The sequence below is a fragment of the Sardina pilchardus genome, chromosome 11 (assembly GCF_963854185.1).
Source record: "Sardina pilchardus chromosome 11, fSarPil1.1, whole genome shotgun sequence".
In the NCBI taxonomy this organism is placed as follows: Eukaryota; Metazoa; Chordata; class Actinopteri; order Clupeiformes; family Clupeidae; genus Sardina; species Sardina pilchardus.
Window position 1 is genome coordinate 537,501 of NC_085004.1, and position 22,500 is coordinate 560,000.

Here is a 22,500-nt window from a genome sequence, read left to right on the forward strand (position 1 = left end):
CATGGGTGCTAATGAGTGCATGGGTGCTAATGCTAGAGTGCATGGGTGCTAATGAGTGCATGGGTGCTAATGCTAGAGTGCATGGGTGCTAACGCTAGAGTGCATGGGTGCTAATGTCTGTCTGCTTAATGTTAATGCTTATTTGATTAATGTACATGACATGACATGCTGGCTACCATTATGAGTTGACACACACACACACACACACACACACGCTCTTTTTGCTCTTCTCAGACCCTCAGGCCAGCTCCATGCGGCATGGTTTAGACTCCGCCCCACCGCGTCAGTCTGGGACTTGGCCCCGCCCCCACTCCCTCGCCGCCTCCCAGAGGTCTCTGGGGCGTTCCGTGCGGAGTGTGTGCGGCGTGGGCGAGTCCTTCAGCGCCAACGAGACCTTCAGGGAGGCGGAGCCTCTAGAGGACGACGCCCCTTCGTGGGAGGAGCTATCGGAATGGGAGGAGGAGTCATGTGAGGAGCTGCTGAGGCTGCTGGACACGCCCACTTTACTGGAGGAGGAGGAGCTTAGCGAGGCTCCGCTGCGCTGGCTGCAGCGTGTGTGTGTGTGTGTGTGTGTGTGTGAGCAGGACAGCGCGTGTGTGTGTGTGTGTGAGCGCGTGCTCCTGCGCAGGCTGGAGTGTGTGCGCGAGGCGGCTAAGCAGCGCGGGTGTGTGTGGGCGCTGAGGAGAGTGTGTTTCCTGCTGGGCCGTGTGTGTGAGAGCGCCACCAGACTGTCCCAGGCGCGCGTCTACTACGAGGAGGCCGTGTGTGTGTGTGTGTCGGGCTTCAGCGACCCGCCGCTGCTCACGGCCCTCTACACACACCTGGGCGGGCTGTACCTGCACCTGAGGCAGCGCGAGAAGCTCACACACACACACACTCTCACGCGTGCCGCCGCCCTCCTCCTCACACAGCCACGCCCCCGCATCAGCTCGGCCTATCAGCTCAACATGCTGCAGCCAATCCTGTGCCAGGCCTTGTTGCTGGGGCAACGGGCGCTGGAGGGGCGTGTCTGCTTCCTGTGGGTGCGCATGCTGCTGCAGCTGGGGCGCCATGACGACGCGCTGCCCTTCCTGGAGCGGCTGCAGTTCCTGATTGGCTCCCTCCGTGCAGGGGCGTGTCCAGGGGCGGGGCCAGACCTCAACTGGTTACTCAGCGTCCTGTATCACCGCAGGTACACACACACACACACACACACCTGTATCACCGCAGGTACACACACACACACACACACACACACACACACACACACCTGTATCACCGCAGGTACACACACACACACACACACACACCTGTATCACCGCAGGTACACACACACACACACACACCTGTATCACCGCAGGTACACACACACACACACACACCTGTATCACCGCAGGTACACACACACACACACACACACACACCTGTATCACCGCAGGTACACACACACACACACACACACACACCTGTATCAGCCTCACCTGGCTCTAATGTGTGTGTGTGTGTGTGTGTGTGTGTGTGCAGGTATCAGCCTCACCTGGCTCTAATGGTGTGTGTGTGTGTGTGTGTGTGTGTGTGTGTGCAGGTATCAGCCTCACCTGACTCTAATGTGTGTGTGTGTGTGTGTGTGTGTGTGTGTGTGTGCAGGTATCAGCCTCACCTGGCTCTAATGGTGTGTGTGTGTGTGTGTGTGTGTGTGTGTGCAGGTATCAGCCTCACCTGGTTCTAATGGTGTGTGTGTGTGTGTGTGTGTGTGTGTGTGTGTGTGTGTGTGTGTGTGTGTGTGTGTGTGCAGGTATCAGCCTCACCTGGCTCTAATGGTGTGTGTGTGTGTGTGTGTGTGTGTGTGTGTGTGTGTGTGTGTGTGTGCAGGTATCAGCCTCACCTGGCTCTAATGGTGTGTGTGTGTGTGTGTGTGTGTGTGTGCAGGTATCAGCCTCACCTGGCTCTAATGGTGTGTGTGTGTGTGTGTGTGTGTGTGTGTGTGTGTGTGTGTGTGTGTGTGTGTGTGTGTGTGTGTGTGTGTGTGTGTGTGTGTGCAGGTATCAGCCTCACCTGGCTCTAATGTGTGTGTGTGTGTGTGTGTGTGTGTGTGTGTGTGTGTGTGTGTGTGTGTGTGTGTGCAGGTATCAGCCTCACCTGGCTCTAATGTGTGTGTGTGTGTGTGTGTGTGTGTGTGTGTGCAGGTATCAGCCTCACCTGGCTCTAATGTGTGTGTGTGTGTGTGTGTGTGTGTGTGTGTGCAGGTATCAGCCTCACCTGGCTCTAATGTGTGTGTGTGTGTGTGTGTGTGTGTGTGTGTGTGTGTGTGTGTGTGCAGGTATCAGCCTCACCTGGCTCTAATGGTGTGTGTGTGTGTGTGTGTGTGTGTGTGTGTGTGTGTGTGTGTGTGTGTGTGTGTGTGTGTGTGTGTGTGCAGGTATCAGCCTCACCTGGCTCTAATGTGTGTGTGTGTGTGTGTGTGTGTGTGTGTGTGTGTGTGTGTGTGTGTGTGTGTGTGCAGGTATCAGCCTCACCTGGCTCTAATGTGTGTGTGTGTGTGTGTGTGTGTGTGTGTGTGTGTGTGTGTGTGTGCAGGTATCAGCCTCACCTGGCTCTAATGGTGTGTGTGTGTGTGTGTGTGTGTGTGTGTGTGCAGGTATCAGCCTCACCTGGCTCTAATGGTGTGTGTGTGTGTGTGTGTGTGTGTGTGTGTGTGTGCAGGTATCAGCCTCACCTGGCTCTAATGGTGTGTGTGTGTGTGTGTGTGTGTGTGTGTGTGTGTGTGTGTGTGTGTGTGTGTGTGTGTGTGTGCAGGTATCAGCCTCACCTGGCTCTAATGGTGTGTGTGTGTGTGTGTGTGTGTGTGTGTGTGTGTGTGTGTGTGTGTGTGTGTGTGCAGGTATCAGCCTCACCTGGCTCTGATGTGTGTGTGTGTGTGTGTGTGTGTGTGTGTGTGTGTGTGTGTGTGCAGGTATCAGCCTCACCTGGCTCTAATGTGTGTGTGTGTGTGTGTGTGTGTGTGTGTGTGTGTGTGTGTGCAGGTATCAGCCTCACCTGGCTCTAATGGTGTGTGTGTGTGTGTGTGTGTGTGTGTGTGTGTGTGCAGGTATCAGCCTCACCTGGCTCTAATGGTGTGTGTGTGTGTGTGTGTGTGTGTGTGTGTGTGTGCAGGTATCAGCCTCACCTGGCTCTAATGGTGTGTGTGTGTGTGTGTGTGTGTGTGTGTGTGTGTGTGTGTGTGTGTGTGTGTGTGTGCAGGTATCAGCCTCACCTGGCTCTAATGGTGTGTGTGTGTGTGTGTGTGTGTGTGTGTGTGTGTGTGCAGGTATCAGCCTCACCTGGCTCTAATGGTGTTGTTAGGGCCAATTTAATCTTTATTTTTACTTTACTGAAATTTACCTCCCCCTGCTGGCACTTTTATTTTGCCCGACGACGTCACCAGGAACTCCTTATAGGTAGACAGGCCTGGCAGGTGACCGCATTAGAACAAACGCTAGCTACAGTCGGGAGCGATATAGGTTTTTGACCACACAGACTCGTATAACTTTAGAACATTAGAACACGAACAGAACACGAAAGACATTGGAAACCTTTTCGTTTACATTTACATTGATACACGCATACATCGTTTTTTGGATATATTTCAGTTGAACTTAGAAGGATAGAGATCCTATTTTGGTTGAAATTATTTTAAGTTTATGAACGTGCGTCCGAAATCCCCCCGCCTTGGCTCGCGCGGCGGCTTGATGGTAAGCAAAGACAAGTTGCTGAAACAAAGTCAAAAAACTTCGTTAAGGATTCAGAAAGCATTCCGTCCTGGATTACCGACACCGGAGGATAAACCACGCGGAATCAACGCTGTTATCGGGACACCTGCTGCATTGGAGAAAGCTGCTGCTGGTGAAAACTTTCGTCGGGTCGTGAGTAACGCGATAACCCACCCGAACTCTGACTGTTTTATGTGAACAAGCATAACGTTGACTCTTCGATTGAGTGCTTGATAAACAGCAAGGAAGTTTGATACAGTGTACCGTGCTTTGCATTGAAACGTTTGAACATCGCGACTGCAACGTTTTAACATTGTGTTCCAAGTTTGTCACCTCGTCCCTGTTTGAAGTGCTTGATTGAAGCGCTAAACATATTATTTGAGGCTCGAGCATCCGCGAGTGAATGAAACATTCGTGTTTAATTGAATAAGAATAGTCTATTTGATAGCTTACGGTTGTTTCATTAGTGGAACGTTTGATTTGTTGGTTTGTTTGAATTGCGTGGATCACGCTGCATTTGAAAGCCTAGTAAACGCTGTCGTTCAAGTTTAACTATGGCCACTATGGGTGCTCATATGTCTGTTGAAATGGAGGAGCATATGAAGGTGCTTAAGAAAGCCAGAAAAGGCAAATTAGCAACGTGTACACGAAAAATGAATGAAATTAAAAGGGCAATGCAAGAAAACAATATGGAAGCTGTGAAACAACATTTAATCATTTTCCAATCACTTTCTGAAGAATTTAAGAATGCCCATGATGCTGTGCAAGATGTATTATCAGAACAGGAAAGGCAAATGGACAAAACTGGATGGTATGAACCTAGGATAAAACCATTTGAAGATTTCCTGGAAGAGGTACAAGTTTGGGAGCACTCGATGGCGCAGCAAGGTGAATTAGAGGAACAGGAATACTCTGATGAAGAACATGAGTCTGCTGAACCAGAGGCTGCATCAGAGCAGCAAGAGGGTGCATCAGATCTACCAGAGTCAACTGATGTACAAGATTTAATCCGTCCAAAAGATAGCATTTCTAATGTTAGCAAAGCTAAATCATCTTCAGTGACATCAGCACACAGGAAGGCTCTTGCTGAACAAGCTGCACTGTTGTCACGCAGGAAAGCATTAGAAGCTAAGCATTCACTTGAGCAACAGAGATTGATCTTGGAGTCAAGGATTGAAAACGCAGGACTAGAAGCAGACATTGCTGCATCAGATGCCAAGATAAAGGTCCTGGAAAGCTTCGATTTGCAGTCAGGAAAGTCTGAAGATGGCATGAATTCCTACTTAGACAGCCATAGACCATTTTCACATGAATCAAGACCACAGCAATCACCCGTGGAGTATGCGAAAATATCAGTAGTGCCTAAAACACCACTGCAAAGAATTCTACAACCGCCTAGACCTGCTAGAGTGTCAACAATCCCTGAACAAAAGCGGGCAATGCCAATACGCCCAGTCTCAACACCAAAGCAGCCTGTCACGATTGCAAAGACACCAAACCCTTTAAAGCTCAAGCAGGAGAAGATCCATCAAAAGCGCATTGATACTGAACCAAGTCCAGACTATGACGGTTTATCTGCTGTCATGCAAAGACAAAATGACATTGTAGATTTACTTGTACTGCAACATAAACAAACACTATTACCTGTCAGAGAAATACCAACCTTTCATGGCGACCCATTAACTTTCACAACATTCATGCGTGCTTTTCAATATAGCATTGAAGACAAGACAGCAAACAGTCAAGATCGCCTGTATTATCTTGAGCAGTATACTACAGGACAACCCAGAGAACTCGTCCGAAGCTGCTTCCATATGGATCCGTCAAGAGGATATATTGAGGCCAAAAGACTCCTACAGGAGAACTTTGGAGATGAATTGAAAGTCACAATGGCATACATGGATAAAGCCTTGAAATGGACGAATATCAAGACCGATGATGGTAAAGAACTACAGAGCTATGCGCTGTATCTTAGAGGTTGCTGCAATACCATGCAAGACCTGAAGATCATGGAAGACTTGGATTTACCCTCCAACATGAAACTGATTATCACAAAGTTGCCCTACAAACTGAGAGAAAGATGGAGAACCGTTGCACGTGACATCTTAGAACGAACAGGTCACAGAGCCCGTTTCCATAACCTTGTAGCCTTTATGGAGAGGCAGGCCAAGATTTTACTGGACCCACTGTTCGGTGATATTCAAGACCTCAACAAGACCAAGGCTGCAGCCATTTCCAAACAACCAAGCTCACTTAGGAGAAAGGACAGTAGCTTTGCTACAACTGTAGCAGTGCTAACTGATGACTGCGACATCAGAACATTTGCAAAAGAACATTCATTCAAACATCAAAGTGTACCAGACTCCTGTGCCGCCTGTGCGTTCTGTGAAGGCAAACATCACTTGAAGGATTGTCAGAAGTTGAAGACACAGCCACATGCAGCCACAGTAGAGTTTCTTAAAACCAAAGGCTTCTGTTTTGGATGTCTCTTGAGAGGACACATGAGTAAAGACTGCAAGAGGAGGATGACGTGTGAGAAGTGTCAAGGTAAACACCCCACCATCTTGCATTTAGACAAAATGAAGCTGACTGAGCCAGTAAAACAGAAGGAGACCTCAATCAACAGCGGTCATGTCACCCTCAAAGCTGGTGGAGTAACCGGGGCCGGTAAAGACTGTGCTCTGTCAATCGTGCCAGTTCAAGTCAAAGCCACAAAGGGAAGCAAGGCCGTGCTGACCTACGCCTTTCTGGATCCAGGAAGTTCAGGGACGTTCTGCACAGAGAAATTGAGAAGACAGTTGAACGCAAAAGGTCGTAAAACTGAGATTCTCTTGCGGACGATGGGGCAGATCAAGACTGTCTCAAGTTACGAGCTATCTGGACTGGAAGTAGGCAACCTGGATGGGAGCACCTTTATGACACTCCCTAAGGTCTACACACATGATGCCATCCCAGTGACCAAAGAGAATGTTGCAACTCAGGAGGACATCTCAAACTGGCCATATTTGAAAGAAGTCAAGCTTAATGAGATTGATGCGGACATTGATCTTCTTATAGGGGTCAATGCCCCAAAAGCCCTGGAACCATGGCAAGTCATCAATGCAGAAGACAGTGGCCCTTATGCAGTGAAGACAATGTTTGGATGGGTGATCAATGGTCCACTCAACACTTGTGCTGCTGAGGAGTCTTCAGGATTGCCGACATTGGCCACAAACTACATCTCAGTGACCGAGTTGAAAGATCTACTAGTACAGCAGTACAATCATGACTTTCCTGAGAGGAAATATGACGAAAAGAAAGAGATGTCTGCTGAGGATCACAAGTTCATGCAGAGCGCGAACAGCTCAGTAATGCTCAAGAATGGACATTACTATATGTCACTTCCACTGCGTGACAGAGACATGATGATGCCGAACAACCGTGACGTTGCCAAGCAACGAGCCCTGAACCTGATAAGAAAGTTCAAATCAGATCCGACTTATGCTTTGGAATACAGGAACTTTATGACTGACGTCATCCAGAAAGGTTACGCTGAGATGGTGCCACAGGACAGGCTTCAGAGGCAAGAAGGGAAAGTATGGTACATCCCACATCATGCAGTATATCACAAGAGGAAGAAAACTCTTCGAGTGGTATTCGATTGTTCATCAACATTCCAACAAACATCCCTCAATGACAAACTTCTTCAAGGACCTGACCTGACAAACCCTCTCCTCGCTGTACTGCTAAGGTTCCGCCAAGAGCCCATTGCGATGATGGCAGACATAGAGGGGATGTTTCATCAAGTCCGTGTCCATGAGGATGACCGAGACCTGTTAAGGTTCCTGTGGTGGCCAGACGGCGACACGTCAAAGAGACTTGAGGAGTATCGGATGACTGTCCACCTATTCGGAGCGATATCCTCTCCAACATGTGCCAACTTCGCAGTGCGCAAGACCGCAGATGACCATGGTCATGGCTATGCTGAAGAGGTGAGCAAGACCATCAAAAGCAACTTTTACGTCGATGACTGTCTTAAGTCTGTGGCAACAGAAGACCAGGCCATTACCCTCTGCAAGGACCTCCGAGACCTCTGCTCTCGGGGTGGATTCAAGCTCACAAAGTGGATTTGCAACAGCCGCTCTGTGCTTGCTTCTATTCCTGATGAGTACAAGGCGAAGCAGATCAAAGAATTGGACCTGGACAGAGAGAAGCTGCCACTAGAGAGAGCTCTTGGAGTTCAATGGAACATCGAACAAGACACTTTCATTTTCCGTGTGGCTCTCCAGGACAGACCCCTGACCCGTCGGGGTATCCTATCAGTCGTCAGCTCTATCTATGATCCCTTAGGATTCCTGGCACCATTCATCCTAAAAGCAAAGCAGATTCTTCAAGACCTCTGTAAACTGAAGTGCGGATGGGATGATGGCATATCAGACACTTACCTCGCACCTTGGAAGAAATGGCTTGCTGAACTGGACCAACTTTCCAGCATCAAGATCAAGAGATGCATAAAGCCTAAGAACTTTGGCCAAGTCGAACAGGCACAGATGCATCACTTCTGCGATGCAAGCGAAAGTGGCTATGGCAGTGTAAGCTACCTACGACTGACCAACAGAGCGGGTGAAATCCATGTGACTCTTGTTCTGGGGAAATCCAGAGTGACACCGCTAAAACAAATGACCATCCCTAGACTAGAGCTAGCCTCAGCAACGCTTGCGGCCAAGATGGACCGACTGCTGAGGTCTGAACTAGAATTGGAGTTAGAGCCCTCAACCTTTTGGACAGACAGCGAATCCGTTTTGAAATACATAAGAAACGAGACTAGAAGATTCAAAACCTTCGTGGCCAATAGGATTTCAGATATCCGTGAGCTTTCAGACAAAGACCAGTGGCGGCACATCGGTTCTAAGGAAAATCCGGCTGATGACGTTTCACGTGGCCTGAACATTGAAGCTTTCCTGAAGTCCAAGACATGGTTCCAAGGACCAGAGTTTCTTGAGAAACCAGACACTGAATGGCCAAATGCGCTAAAAGACTTTCCACCCATCGAATCGAATGATCCTGAGGTGAAAAGAGAGACAATAGTGAACAGTCTGATTGTAGAAGCAAAGAGCCCACTAAGCAAGCTAATTGAGTACTACTCACACTGGAACAGCCTGAAAAGAGCTGTAGCTTGGATGCTGAAGTTTCGGGCACTTCTGCAAGACCAGAAACTACGCAGAGTCACTAGGAACACTCAGACTGACCTAAAGTTCAAAGCAAAAGCTGGACTTACAGTGGAAGACCTGCAGGAGGCGGAACTTTGTATTATCCACTTCGAACAAAGAAAAGCTTTCCAGCAGGAGATTGATGCACTCAAGCAAGGACAGCCATGTGCCAAAACAAGCACACTCCGCAAGCTGGACCCAATCCTGGACCAGGATATCTTGAGGGTAGGAGGAAGGCTTAACAAAATGGCCTTACCAAGCGAAATGAAGAACCCAATAATTCTGCCTAAGAACTCTCACATCTCTAGACTGATCTTACAGCAAATCCATCTGCAAGTAGGTCACTCAGGACGTAGTCACATGCTAGCCAAGCTGCGAGAAAGATTCTGGCTACCGTGTGCTAACACCATGGCTAGGAAAACTATCAAGAGGTGCGTCTTCTGCCGAAGATATCAGGCCAAAGTGGAACAGCAGAAGATGGCAGATTTGCCACAGGACCGCATAACCCCGGATGAACCTCCATTCACCCATGTGGGGGTAGATTACTTCGGGCCTATCGAGGTAAAGAGGGGCCGGTCGCAGGTGAAACGCTACGGAGTGATCTTCACTTGTCTTGTGTGCCGTGCAGTGCACCTTGAAGTGGCGAGCTACCTGAACACTGACTCGTGCATCAATGCTTTGCGCAGATTCATTTGCCGCAGAGGACCCGTGTCAAGCATCAGATCGGATTGCGGCACTAACTTCATTGGTGCAAACAGAGAGTTGCAAGAGGCCTTGAAGGAAGTTAATAACTCCAAAATCCAACATGTACTACTCCAGGAAGGAGTGAAGTGGTCTTTCAACCCCCCCTCAGGAGCACATCATGGAGGAGTGTGGGAAAGATTGATCCGCCTCGTTAAAAAGATTCTTTACTCTGTTCTCAAAGAACAGCGCTTAGATGACGAGTCTCTCCAAACAGCACTGTGTGAAGTCGAGGCTATCATGAATGACCGACCCATCACCACAGTGTCTAGTGACCCAAACGACCTGGAACCGCTTACTCCGAACCATCTTCTCCAACTGAAGTCAAAACCAGTCATGCCACCTGGACTCTTCATGGAAAGAGACTTGTACTCCCATAGAAGATGGAGACAAGTGCAATACATATCAGACCTCTTTTGGCGAAGATGGATAAAGGAATACTTGCCTCTCATGCAGGAGAGGATAAAATGGAACAGACCTAGAAGAAACTTAACAACTGGAGACCTGGTTGTGATTGTGGATGAAACTGCTCCCAGAAACTCCTGGCAGCTGGGCAGAGTGGTCAAGCCTCTCCCTGGATCAAAAGGGCTAGTACGAAGTGTTTTAGTGAAGACCAAATCGAACGTCCTTGAAAGGCCAGTGAGCAAACTATGCCTAGTTATGGAGGCAGAAGATGGAAGCAGATCAGAAATAACATTAGAGTTTATTGAGACTCACAAGGAACTTTGCTTGCACTTAGACTAATGTATCTGAACATTAGATTTAGAAGTTTAATTGGCTCCTTTTTTAGTAATTGTTCACCTTGATTGGCTCACAATTAGGGGCCGGTATGTTAGGGCCAATTTAATCTTTATTTTTACTTTACTGAAATTTACCTCCCCCTGCTGGCACTTTTATTTTGCCCGACGACGTCACCAGGAACTCCTTATAGGTAGACAGGAAGTGAGGCCTGGCAGGTGACCGCATTAGAACAAACGCTAGCTACAGTCGGGAGCGATATAGGTTTTTGACCACACAGACTCGTATAACTTTAGAACATTAGAACACGAACAGAACACGAAAGACATTGGAAACCTTTTCGTTTACATTTACATTGATACACGCATACATCGTTTTTTGGATATATTTCAGTTGAACTTAGAAGGATAGAGATCCTATTTTGGTTGAAATTATTTTAAGTTTATGAACGTGCGTCCGAAATCCCCCCGCCTTGGCTCGCGCGGCGGCTTGATGGTAAGCAAAGACAAGTTGCTGAAACAGGTGTGTGTGTGTGTGTGTGTGTGTGTGTGTGTGTGTGTGTGTGTGTGTGTGTGTGTGTGTGCAGGTATCAGCCTCACCTGGCTCTAATGGTGTGTGTGTGTGTGTGTGTGTGTGTGTGTGTGTGTGTGTGTGTGTGTGTGTGTGTGTGCAGGTATCAGCCTCACCTGGCTCTAATGGTGTGTGTGTGTGTGTGTGTGTGTGTGTGTGTGTGTGTGCAGGTATCAGCCTCACCTGGCTCTAATGTGTGTGTGTGTGTGTGTGTGTGTGTGTGTGTGTGTGTGTGTGCAGGTATCAGCCTCACCTGGCTCTAATGGTGTGTGTGTGTGTGTGTGTGTGTGTGTGTGTGTGTGTGTGTGTGCAGGTATCAGCCTCACCTGGCTCTAATGGTGTGTGTGTGTGTGTGTGTGTGTGTGTGTGTGTGTGTGCAGGTATCAGCCTCACCTGGCTCTAATGGTGTGTGTGTGTGTGTGTGTGTGTGTGTGTGTGTGTGCAGGTATCAGCCTCACCTGGCTCTAATGGTGTGTGTGTGTGTGTGTGTGTGTGTGTGTGTGTGTGTGTGTGTGCAGGTATCAGCCTCACCTGGCTCTAATGTGTGTGTGTGTGTGTGTGTGTGTGTGTGTGTGTGTGCAGGTATCAGCCTCACCTGGCTCTAATGTGTGTGTGTGTGTGTGTGTGTGTGTGTGTGTGTGTGCAGGTATCAGCCTCACCTGGCTCTAATGGTGTGTGTGTGTGTGTGTGTGTGTGTGTGTGTGTGTGTGTGCAGGTATCAGCCTCACCTGGCTCTAATGTGTGTGTGTGTGTGTGTGTGTGTGTGTGTGTGTGTGTGTGTGTGTGTGTGCAGGTATCAGCCTCACCTGGCTCTTGCAGCCCTCAGTTTGGACTCCGCCCCCTCCCGTGGATTAGGCCACGCCCTCATGCGACTGCACCTGCACTTGCGCAGCTCAGAGCGGCTGCATGCCAGCGGCGTCCACACACACACACACACACACACACACACACACACACACTCCTCCATCCCCACACAGGCGCTGGTGTATCTGAAGCAGGCCTTGACCATCGCCTCTCAAGAGGGACACCTGCAGGAGCAGAGAGAGCTGTGTATCAGCCTGGCGTGAGTACACACACACACACACACACACACACACACACACACACACACACCTGCAGGAGCAGAGAGAGCTGTGTATCAGCCTGGCGTGAGTACACACACACACACACACACACACACACACACACACACACCTGCAGGAGCAGAGAGAGCTGTGTATCAGCCTGGCGTGAGTACACACACACACACACACACACACACACACACACACACCTGCAGGAGCAGAGAGAGCTGTGTATCAGCCTGGCGTGAGTACACACACACACATACACACACACACACACACACACACACACACCTGCAGGAGCAGAGAGAGCTGTGTATCAGCCTGGCGTGAGTACACACACACACACACACACACACACACACACACACACACACACCTGCAGGAGCAGAGAGAGCTGTGTATCAGCCTGGCGTGAGTACACACACACACACACACACACACACACACACACACACACCTGCAGGAGCAGAGAGAGCTGTGTATCAGCCTAGCGTGAGTACACACACACACACACACACACACACACACCTGCAGGAGCAGAGAGAGCTGTGTATCAGCCTGGCGTGAGTACACACACACACACACACACACACACACACACACACACACACCTGCAGGAGCAGAGAGAGCTGTGTATCAGCCTGGCGTGAGTACACACACACACACACACACACACCTGCAGGAGCAGAGAGAGCTGTGTATCAGCCTAGCGTGAGTACACACACACACACACACACACACACACACACACCTATATACACACACACACACACACACCTATAGTATACACACACACACACACACACACACAGCCATCTCTCATTCTTTCATTCTCTCATTCTCTCCTTCTCTCATTCTCTCATTCTCTCATTCGGCCCTCTCTCATTCTCTCATTCTCTCATTCTCTCATTCGGCATTCTCTCATTCTCTCATTCTCTCATTCGGCCATCTCTCATTCTCTCATTCTCTCATTCTCTCATTCTCTCATTCGGCCATCTCTCATTCTCTCATTCTCTCCTTCTCTCATTCTCTCATTCGGCCCTCTCTCATTCTCTCATTCGGCCCTCTCTCATTCTCTCATTCTCTCATTCTCTCTTTCTCTCATTCGGCCCTCTCTCATTCTCTCATTCTCTCATTCGGCCCTCTCTCATTCTCTCATTCTCTCATTCGGCCCTCTCTCATTCTCTCATTCTCTCATTCTCTCTTTCTCTCATTCGGCCCTCTCTCATTCTCTCATTCTCTCATTCGGCCCTCTCTCATTCTCTCATTCTCTCATTCTCTCTTTCTCTCATTCGGCCCTCTCTCATTCTCTCATTCTCTCATTCTGCCCTCTCTCATTCTCTCATTCTCTCATTCTCTCATTCGGCCATCTCTCATTCTCTCATTCTCTCCTTCTCTCATTCTCTCATTCGGCCATCTCTCATTCTCTCATTCTCTCATTCGGCCATCTCTCATTCTCTCATTCTCTCCTTCTCTCATTCTCTCATTCGGCCCTCTCTCATTCTCTCATTCTCTCATTCTCTCATTCGGCCCTCTCTCATTCTCTCATTCTCTCTTTCTCTCATTCGGCCCTCTCTCATTCTCTCATTCTCTCATTCTCTCATTCGGCCCTCTCTCATTCTCTCATTCTCTCATTCTCTCATTCGGCCATCTCTCATTCTCTCATTCTCTCATTCTCTCATTCTCTCATTCTGCCCTCTCTCATTCTCTCATTCTCTCATTCTCTCATTCGGCCATCTCTCATTCTCTCATTCTCTCCTTCTCTCATTCTCTCATTCGGCCATCTCTCATTCTCTCATTCTCTCATTCGGCCATCTCTCATTCTCTCATTCTCTCATTCTCTCATTCGGCCCTCTCTCATTCTCTCATTCTCTCTTTCTCTCATTCGGCCCTCTCTCATTCTCTCATTCTCTCATTCTCTCTTTCTGTGTGTGTGTTTTATATGTGTGTGCGTGTGTGTGTGTGTGTGTGTGTTTTATGTGTGTGTGTGTGTTTGTGTGTGTGTGTGTTTTATATGTGTGTGTGAGTGTGTGTGTGTGTGTGTGTGTGTGTGTGTGTGTGTGTGTTTGTGTGTGTGTTTTATGTGTGTGTGTGTGTGTGTTTTATGTGTGTGTGTGTGTGTGTTTTATGTGTGTGTGTGTGTGTGTTTTATATGTGTGTGTGTGTGTGTGTGTGTGTGTGTGTGTTTGTGTGTGTGTTTTATGTGTGTGTGTGTGTGTGTGTTTTATGTGTGTGTGTGTGTGTGTGTTTTATGTGTGTGTGTGTGTGTGTTTTATATGTGTGTGTGTGTGTGTGTGTGTGTGTAGGGTGCTGCAGGAGGCGGTGCTTATGACCTTGTGTGTGTGTGTGTGTGTGTGTGTGTGTGTGTGTGTGTGTGTGTGTGTGTGTGTAGGTGGGTGTACCTTCATCACGGGGTGCTGCAGGAGGCGGTTCTTAGCGCGGAGCAGGCCGTGGAGGCGGGGTCTCGTCTGGGGGAGGAGGAGGAGTTTGAGGCGCGCGCGCTCCACGGTTGGCTGCTGGTGTTAGTGGGCGGGGCTGAGAGTGCGAGGGCGGAGCTTACCCCCCTGCTGATGTCACTGCAGGGTTCCGATAGCCCCGCCTCCAAAGGCGTGGTCCACACCCTGCTGGCGCTCACGCTGCGTCGCCGTGGAAACGTGCGCCAGGCGGGAACTCATCTGGTCGCCGCGCTGAGGCTCGCGCAGGAGAGTGGACACGCCCACAACCAGGCCGTTGCCCTTAGCAACCTGGGTTGCCTAGCGCTGGGGGCAGGTGCGGTGGGCGTCGCCGAGGGCTTCCTGAGGAGGTCGCTCCGCCTCTTCCAGCAGCTAGGGGGCGGGGCTGACCAGGAGCTCGTACAATCGCTGCTGTGGATGGGGAGGAGCTACAGCGGCAGTGGGCAGGGCCTCAAAGCTCAACTAGCCAATGAGACGGCTCTGCTGATCGCCATCCACGCCAAGAATATACACAGTGAGTTCACACGTGCACACACACACACACACACACACGTGCACACACACACATGCACGCACACTCACACACACACAATGGCATGATAAGATGTGTGCATGAACGCAGCACTCCGTACAGTAGCACTCTCACACCTGCAGTCCGTACAGTAGCACTCTCACACCTGCACACCTGCCGTCCGTACAGTAGCACTCTCACACCTGCACACCTGCCGTCCGTACAGTAGCACTCTCACACCTGCACACCTGCAGAGCAGCAGCTCCATGACGTGGTGAATGTCCCATGATGCATCTGGTCACTAGAGAGCAGCAGCTCCATGACGTGGTGAATGTCCCATGATGCATCAGGTCACTAGAGAGCAGCGAGGTGCAGCGGATGCTGCAGGGAACATAGACTGTATATACTGTATATATATATATATAGTCTATGGTAGGGAACTACTATGTGAAAGTGTTCTCCGTTGGTCAAAACACCTACTATATACTGCCATTTCCCATATGCATGAGATGGTGTATTCCATATGCATGATATATATAATAAATATTTCCCATTTACGTTGGCATATTCCCCATATGAGATGATAGTTTCCATATGCATACTGTAAGTTAGTTTCCATATCTTGTCATCCCATATCAGCCAAAAGTCTTGATAGTCGTCCAGGTAGACACACACATATTGATAGTCGTCCAGGTAGACACACACACACACACACACACACACACACACACACATATTGTTTCCTGACTGCTGATGCTGTTTATTGTCAGTTTGTAAAATGTAGGAGAAGCAGGAAGTAACATTAGGAATCTCTAATCAATGGGATTGATCATTGGGAGTAACATGGGGAATCTCTAATCAATGGGATTGATCATTGGGAGTAACATGGGGAATCTCTAATCAATGGGATTGATCATTGGGAGTAACATGGGGAATCTCTAATCAATGGGATTGATCATTGGGAGTAACATGAGGAATCTCTAATCAATGGGATTGATCATTGGAAGGACATGTAACGTTAGGAATCTCTAATCAATGGGATTGATTATTGGAAGGACATGTAACGTTAGGAATCTCTAATCAATGGGATTGATCATTGGAAGGACATGTAACATTAGGAATCTCTAATCAATGGGATTGATCATTGGGAGTAACATGGGGAATCTCTAATCAATGGGATTGATCATTGGGAGTAACATGAGGAATCTCTAATCAATGGGATTGATCATTGGGAGTAACATGGGGAATCTCTAATCAATGGGATTGATCATTGGGAGTAACATGGGGAATCTCTAATCACTGGGATTGATCATTGGGAGTAGCATGGGGAATCTCTAATCAATTGGATTGATCATTGGGAGTAACATGGGGAATCTCTAATCAATGGGATTGATCATTGGGAGTAACATTAGGAATCTCTAATCAATGGGATTGATCATTGGGAGTAACATGAGGAATCTCTAATCAATGGGATCGATCATTGGGAGTAACATGGGGAATCTCTAATCAATGGGATCGATCATTGGGAGTAACATGGGGAATCTCTAATCAATATGATTGACATCATTTGTGCAGCCGAGCCAAGGTGAAGTTAGCGCCCATCAAGTGAGTCTGAATGCAGAACACTTGTGAGCAATTTCTCGACTCTGGAGAAGAGTTGGTCACAAAATGATAGGTTGTCTTATTGAAAAGCTATAAGCCCTTAAAGTTAGTCTAAATAGATATTTTCCCATAAAAGAGCAATTTCACAACACACACACACACACACACACACACACACACACACACACACACACACACACACACACAGGGAGTCAGATGTCGTTATTAGTAGAAATTAACAGATCCTAATAAACAGCAACGTGTGTGTGTGTGTGTGTGTGTGTGTGTGTGTGTGTGTGTGTGTGTGTGTGTGTGTGTGTGTGTCCCTAGGTCAGATGGTGGTTGCTAAGGTTCTGAGTCGTCACTATGCTAATCAGATGCTCTATGGTCAGAGCATCATCTACTACGAACATTGTGTGGCGTTGGCACGGCAACTACGAGACAAGCGGTTGGAGGGAGAGTTTCTCGAGATCCTGGGGAACCTCTACCTGTCAATCAACACCCAACGGTAAACACCCACCTGTCAATCAACACCCAACAGTAAACACCCACCTGTCAATCAACACACAACAGTAAACACCTACTGTCAATCAACACACAACAGTAAACAATAGCTGTCAATAAACACACAACAGTAAACACCTACTGTCAATAAACGCCCAACTGTAAACTACTGTCAACAAACACCCAACAATAAACACCCAACAGCCAATAAAAACCCAACGGTAAACACCCACTTGTCAATCAACACCCAACTGTAAACACCTACTGTCAATCAACACTCAACGGTAAAATACTGTCAATAAACACCCAGGTAAACAACTACACAATCACGCAACAACACATCTACTGTAAATAAATACAATACAACGCTAACACAACTACGCAATCAGGCAACGACACAGCTATTGTAAATAAATACAACGCTAACACAACTACAGTCATATAACCACACAACTACTGTAAATAAGTACAATACAACGCTAACACAACAACACAGCTACTGTAAATAAATACAATAGAACGCTAACACAACTATATATGACAGAACAGAAACACAACCTCACAAACACACAACTACACAGCATTTATCACAGTGATCCATAACAGTCAATACACACGCATATACACATCTGTGCAACCACACATACACAACTACACAACTATGCAACTACACACCTAGACATCTGTGCAACCACACATACACAACTGCACAACTATGCAACTACACACCTAGACATCTACAAAATTACACAACTATGCAGCTACACAACTGCACGACTATGCAACTACACACCTAGACATCTACAAAATTACACAATTATGCAGCTACACAACTACAAAACCAGACAACTACACAACTAGACATCTACAAAATTACACAATTATGCAGCTACACAACTACACAACTACTATGCAACTACACCACTAGACAACTGTGCAACTACACAACTATGCAACTACACAACTAGACATCTACAAAATTACACAATTATGCAGCTACACAACTACACAACTACACAACTATGCAACTACACCACTAGACAACTGTGCAACTACACAACTATGCAACTACACAACTATGCAACTACACTACACAACTATACATATTCACAACTACACATTTACACAACTATACATATTCACAACTACACAACTATGAAACTAGACATCTACATGAACGGCTAACTAAATGCAGCAGTCTGTGTCTCTCTAAATGATTTGAGTTTTTATTTATTGATCTATTGTGCATGTGTGTGTTTGTGCATGTTGAAGAAATACACTCCTCAATGTCAGAATATTGGTTTAATGACAAAGATGAAGAAGCCCTGCAGCAATACACAAAATAGCAACATAAGCTACAACTAATCATTCCTACATAACCATGTCGAATGTAAATCAGTAATAACTTAACCAACATTGATCACAACAAAATAGTAATAAAAGATAGACTTACATGAATTATGTTCACAACATCTGCAGCAAGAATGTCTGTCATACAGGCAACAGCAATATGGCTAACTCCTAACTCAGTCGGTAGGCTTAAACTGTCTAAATGACATGCCACCCCCTAGTGGCCAGGGGTAAACTCTGCATCCCCCCCAGTCCGGAAAGCTATGAAAGGGTATAGCTTAACGGACTCAGTCCTGAATCCACTGGCCTGACTCAGGTTCGTAGCGTTTGGGTGGCCTCCTTGTGCGGCCTTGGGTGGCCTCCGGACGGGGCGGCGACTGAGGGAGCGATGCATCCGGGGTGACGCCTGTCGGAACGGGGACAGCTGGGGCCAGATCAGAGGTAGCCTCACCAGGGGGTGACGCCGGGGAGGAGTCCAACGGCGAGTCACGAGGTCCATCTGCGGCTTGTGGGACGACGCCCTGGGGCCCCGGGTGACCAGGTGGGGGTCGGTGCTCCAAGGCCGCAGGAGGTGGCAACAGCGCAGCCGACCGCTGCTGGTCGTATGGGGTAGCCGGAGTGTAACTGCGAAGGAATCGCCGGTTACGCAAAGTCAGGCGTCCCGACCCGTCAACCTTAATCCGATACTGATCATGACCTAACGACTCCACCACCACCCCTGACCTGCCCCACTTGTGTGGACTCGGGCCCTGCTGATTCTGGAGGAATACCTTCTCGCCAAGCGCCAATGGGCGGAGTGGTCTCGAGTGAGCCCTCAAAGACTCAGTGGTCCGGGACATCCGAGTCCGAAGGGCATCCTCCTTTGCCACCCAAGCCTGGCGCCAGAGCGGCCGGATGTGAGGGTTTGAGAATTTTTCCAGTCTGTTGACAAAAAGAAACGAATCTCGAAGGGGACGGCCGAATATAATCTGTGCCGGTGAGAGGTTGCAGTCAGGGTCAGGTGTGTTGCGCAACTGTAACATCGCACGCAAAAAACGGTCATGATCAAGATTGCCAGTAGGGCCAGTGTTGGACATCAGAAGGCGCTTAGCTGTCTTCACTGCAACTTCCGCCCTCCCATTCGACTGAGGGAAGCCGACAGACGACACACGATGACTGACGTTCCATAAGTGGAGGAAGGCCTCCGTATGGCTAGCCTTGAACTCTGGACCACCATCGCTGGAAAGCTCCTCTGGCACGCCAAAGGTGGCGAAGAAAGTCCGGAGGTGGCGAACCAAGCCAGCTGAGCCCCCTAGATCAGAGCCTGCTGTGGAGCTTAGGACCTCCACCCAGCCCGAGAGCCGATCCCCAACAACTAGGTAGTGGCGGCCTCCATAATCAAAGAAGTCAGCAAACACCGCCTCAAATGGGGTGGACGGTGGTGAGGATGGTAGGGGGGGCGTGGCAGCCTGTGATGGAGCATTGCGGTTACAGTCAGAACATCCGTATCTGGTGGCTTGTATGTCCTTCGACATTCCGGGCCAGTACACTATGGCACGGGCCCGCTGCTCCATTGCCGAGATCCCTTGGTTGGCGGCATGTAGGTGCTGAAGGACTCTTTCACGGAGAGACGGTGGAACCAAGACGCGGTCGCGATAGAGGAGCACACCATCTTGCGCATAGATAGACCCACAGACAGGAGACAGACTCACCAGGATAGGGTCATTGACGTCAACCCTACCCTCGTGCTCTATCAGGTACAGGAGGTGGCCAAGGCATGTGTCCGCTGCCGTCTCTTGTGCGAGAAGGGACCATGATATGGCTCCAAGTTCTTGTGCATCGCCACGGATGGATGCCATGAGTGCTGACTCTATGACGTCAGGTACACTTGGCGATCCCAGTGAGAGGCCGTTCGCAGAGCCTGAGAGGGAGGGGTGTCTTGAGGCAGCGTCAGCGGCATGGTTGCTAAGGCCAGGCAGGTACACAATGTCAAAGCGCCATGGGAGGGTACGCTGCTTAAGTCTGAACAGGCGTGAGTTTGTAATCTCATCTAGAGTCCGGTCGCCGAAGATCTTCACAAGGGGCTTATGGTCGGTGACCACAACAAGGTTGTCACATCCTTGTGTGAAGTAGCGTGTTTGCTCCAGGCCCCAGGCCACGGCCAGGGCCTCTCCTTCGACAGCTGCATAGCGTTGCTCCGCCGAGGATAGGAACCGTGAACCCGCAAGGGTGATCCTCCATCCTCCCGAGCAGCAGTCTGGTATGCCTGACGCGCAGCTACAATGTTGTTGTAGCAGGAAGTAGCCAATGCCACGCCTGGACCAGTCAGGGCGGAGGCAGGTGCGCTTACGCATGTCGTAGATTTCCACGCCCTCACGGATGGCTCTGATTATGGCTCGCTTGGACGCTTGGAAGGTTTCCTCCAGTTCAGAGGACCATGAGAATTTGCAGCGTGGGCTGAGGAACGGCTTGAATGGTGCCATAGTGTCACGCAACTGGGCGTAGTTCGCCACCTGGTTGACAAGGCCAAACCAGCTCCTGATGTCTGTCGTGGAGTCCGGGGTGGGGAAGTCGCGGATGGCATCCAAGTACTTTGGGAGAGGTTCTATGGTAATGTCCGACACCCTGAACCCAGCAAAATCTACGCACCTTTCTGCAAATTGAAACTTATCTGGGTTTAACACGATGCCTGACCGGCCGACATGTGTCAGGAAGTCGATGGTCCTCCACCAGTGTTGCGGCAGGTCGGTGTCATAGTGGATAGTGTCATCCACACAACGTTCTTTGCGCTCAAAGTCTGAGAGGATAGCGTCGAACCGCCGGTTGTAGCCGTCCCCAGACGATAGGAAACCTTGTGGCGCCCTGGTGTAGCGCCAGCGGCCGAAGGGCGTAATAAAGGTGGTCAGATGACGATCCGAGTCACGCAGGGGCACGCTATGATAGCCGTTCCAGGCATCCGTAACGGTTTTCCAGGTGTCCTTCGGGATGCGACGTGCGAGATGGAATGGGGATTCAGTGGCGAAGGTTTCGCGTTGGCAGAACTTGTTGAGAGGGGAGAGGTCAACGGTCCTGCGGGGAGAGCCGTCATGCTGCCGAGTGACCACCATGTGATGGCACCATGTCACCGGTTCGCCGTATGGCACACGTTCGATGACTCCAAGGGCCTCATCCCGAAGGAGGTCGTCATGAACCCTCTGCTGCCAATGCAGAGGCACAACAGCAGCAGTGTGGCATGCTCTCGGTGTGGCTGCTGGGTCCACGTGCATTTCAATGGGTGGCCCCTCCATGCAGGGCAAAGCTCGATGAGGGCAAGTGTTGAAAGTAGATGAGGCATATCTCTCGAGCAGCCAATCTTTCATCCGACCATTGTTCTCCGGTGTGCAGGCGAATGGTAATGCCTGAGGCCGTGGTGGAGGGGCTGTACGCTGGGGGCATGAGCACTGAGTGTCATGGGGATTATTTTGATCTTTGCAGCCACCATTGGTGGACCTCATAGCATTCACAGATAAGGGCTTGTACGGTGTGTCTCGAGTGCCAGGGCCATGTCCATCACAGGGTCCTCCTCCACTGTTACTCGACGGGAAGTCCTTAGGCAGCAGGCCAAGGTCAAGCAATGACTCGTAGGAGAGGTACATCGCCCGAACTGAGCTGCTCACATACACCATTGAACGGCAGGACGTCACACCCACGTCGCTGGGGGCTGTCGAGAGCTTGGCGAAGAATGCTCCCTCAATGGCTATAGGGGAGCGATTGGCGGCCGACAGGGCGAGGCTGACGGGGTGCAGGTCATCGCGTGAGAATCCGCAGGCGAGGAACTCCTCCAGAGACCACAGATCGGATTGTGCGCCAGTGTCTGCAACAGCGGATACGTTCACCTCATTGTTTGGGCCTCGGTTGCTGACGCTGTTCCTAGGCCCAACTGACCTGTCACCCGAGATGGTGATTAAGACTCTGGGGTGGTCTTTCAGCTTGGCCCGCCTCCATTCACCTCTGGAGAAAATGTGGTGCTCAAGCCTGATGGGTGTGGGATTATTGACAGTGCTATGTGTAGCCCGAGAGTGACGACCG

The 22,500-nt window shown here is 49.4% G+C and overlaps 1 protein-coding gene across 3 annotated transcripts in view; it reads left to right on the top strand.

The window, feature by feature from the left end:
* Window positions 1-22,500, top strand: part of sh3tc2 (SH3 domain and tetratricopeptide repeats 2) — a 49,642-nt gene that overhangs the window by 15,986 nt on the left and 11,156 nt on the right. For all 3 annotated transcript variants that reach the window (XM_062549649.1, XM_062549648.1, XM_062549647.1), the window contains exons 12-15: window positions 235-1,171; window positions 11,760-12,029; window positions 14,426-15,000; window positions 16,930-17,107. In XM_062549649.1, the coding sequence (XP_062405633.1) occupies window positions 235-1,171; window positions 11,760-12,029; window positions 14,426-15,000; window positions 16,930-17,107 (1,960 nt within the window). The remainder of the gene's footprint in view (window positions 1-234; window positions 1,172-11,759; window positions 12,030-14,425; window positions 15,001-16,929; window positions 17,108-22,500) is intronic.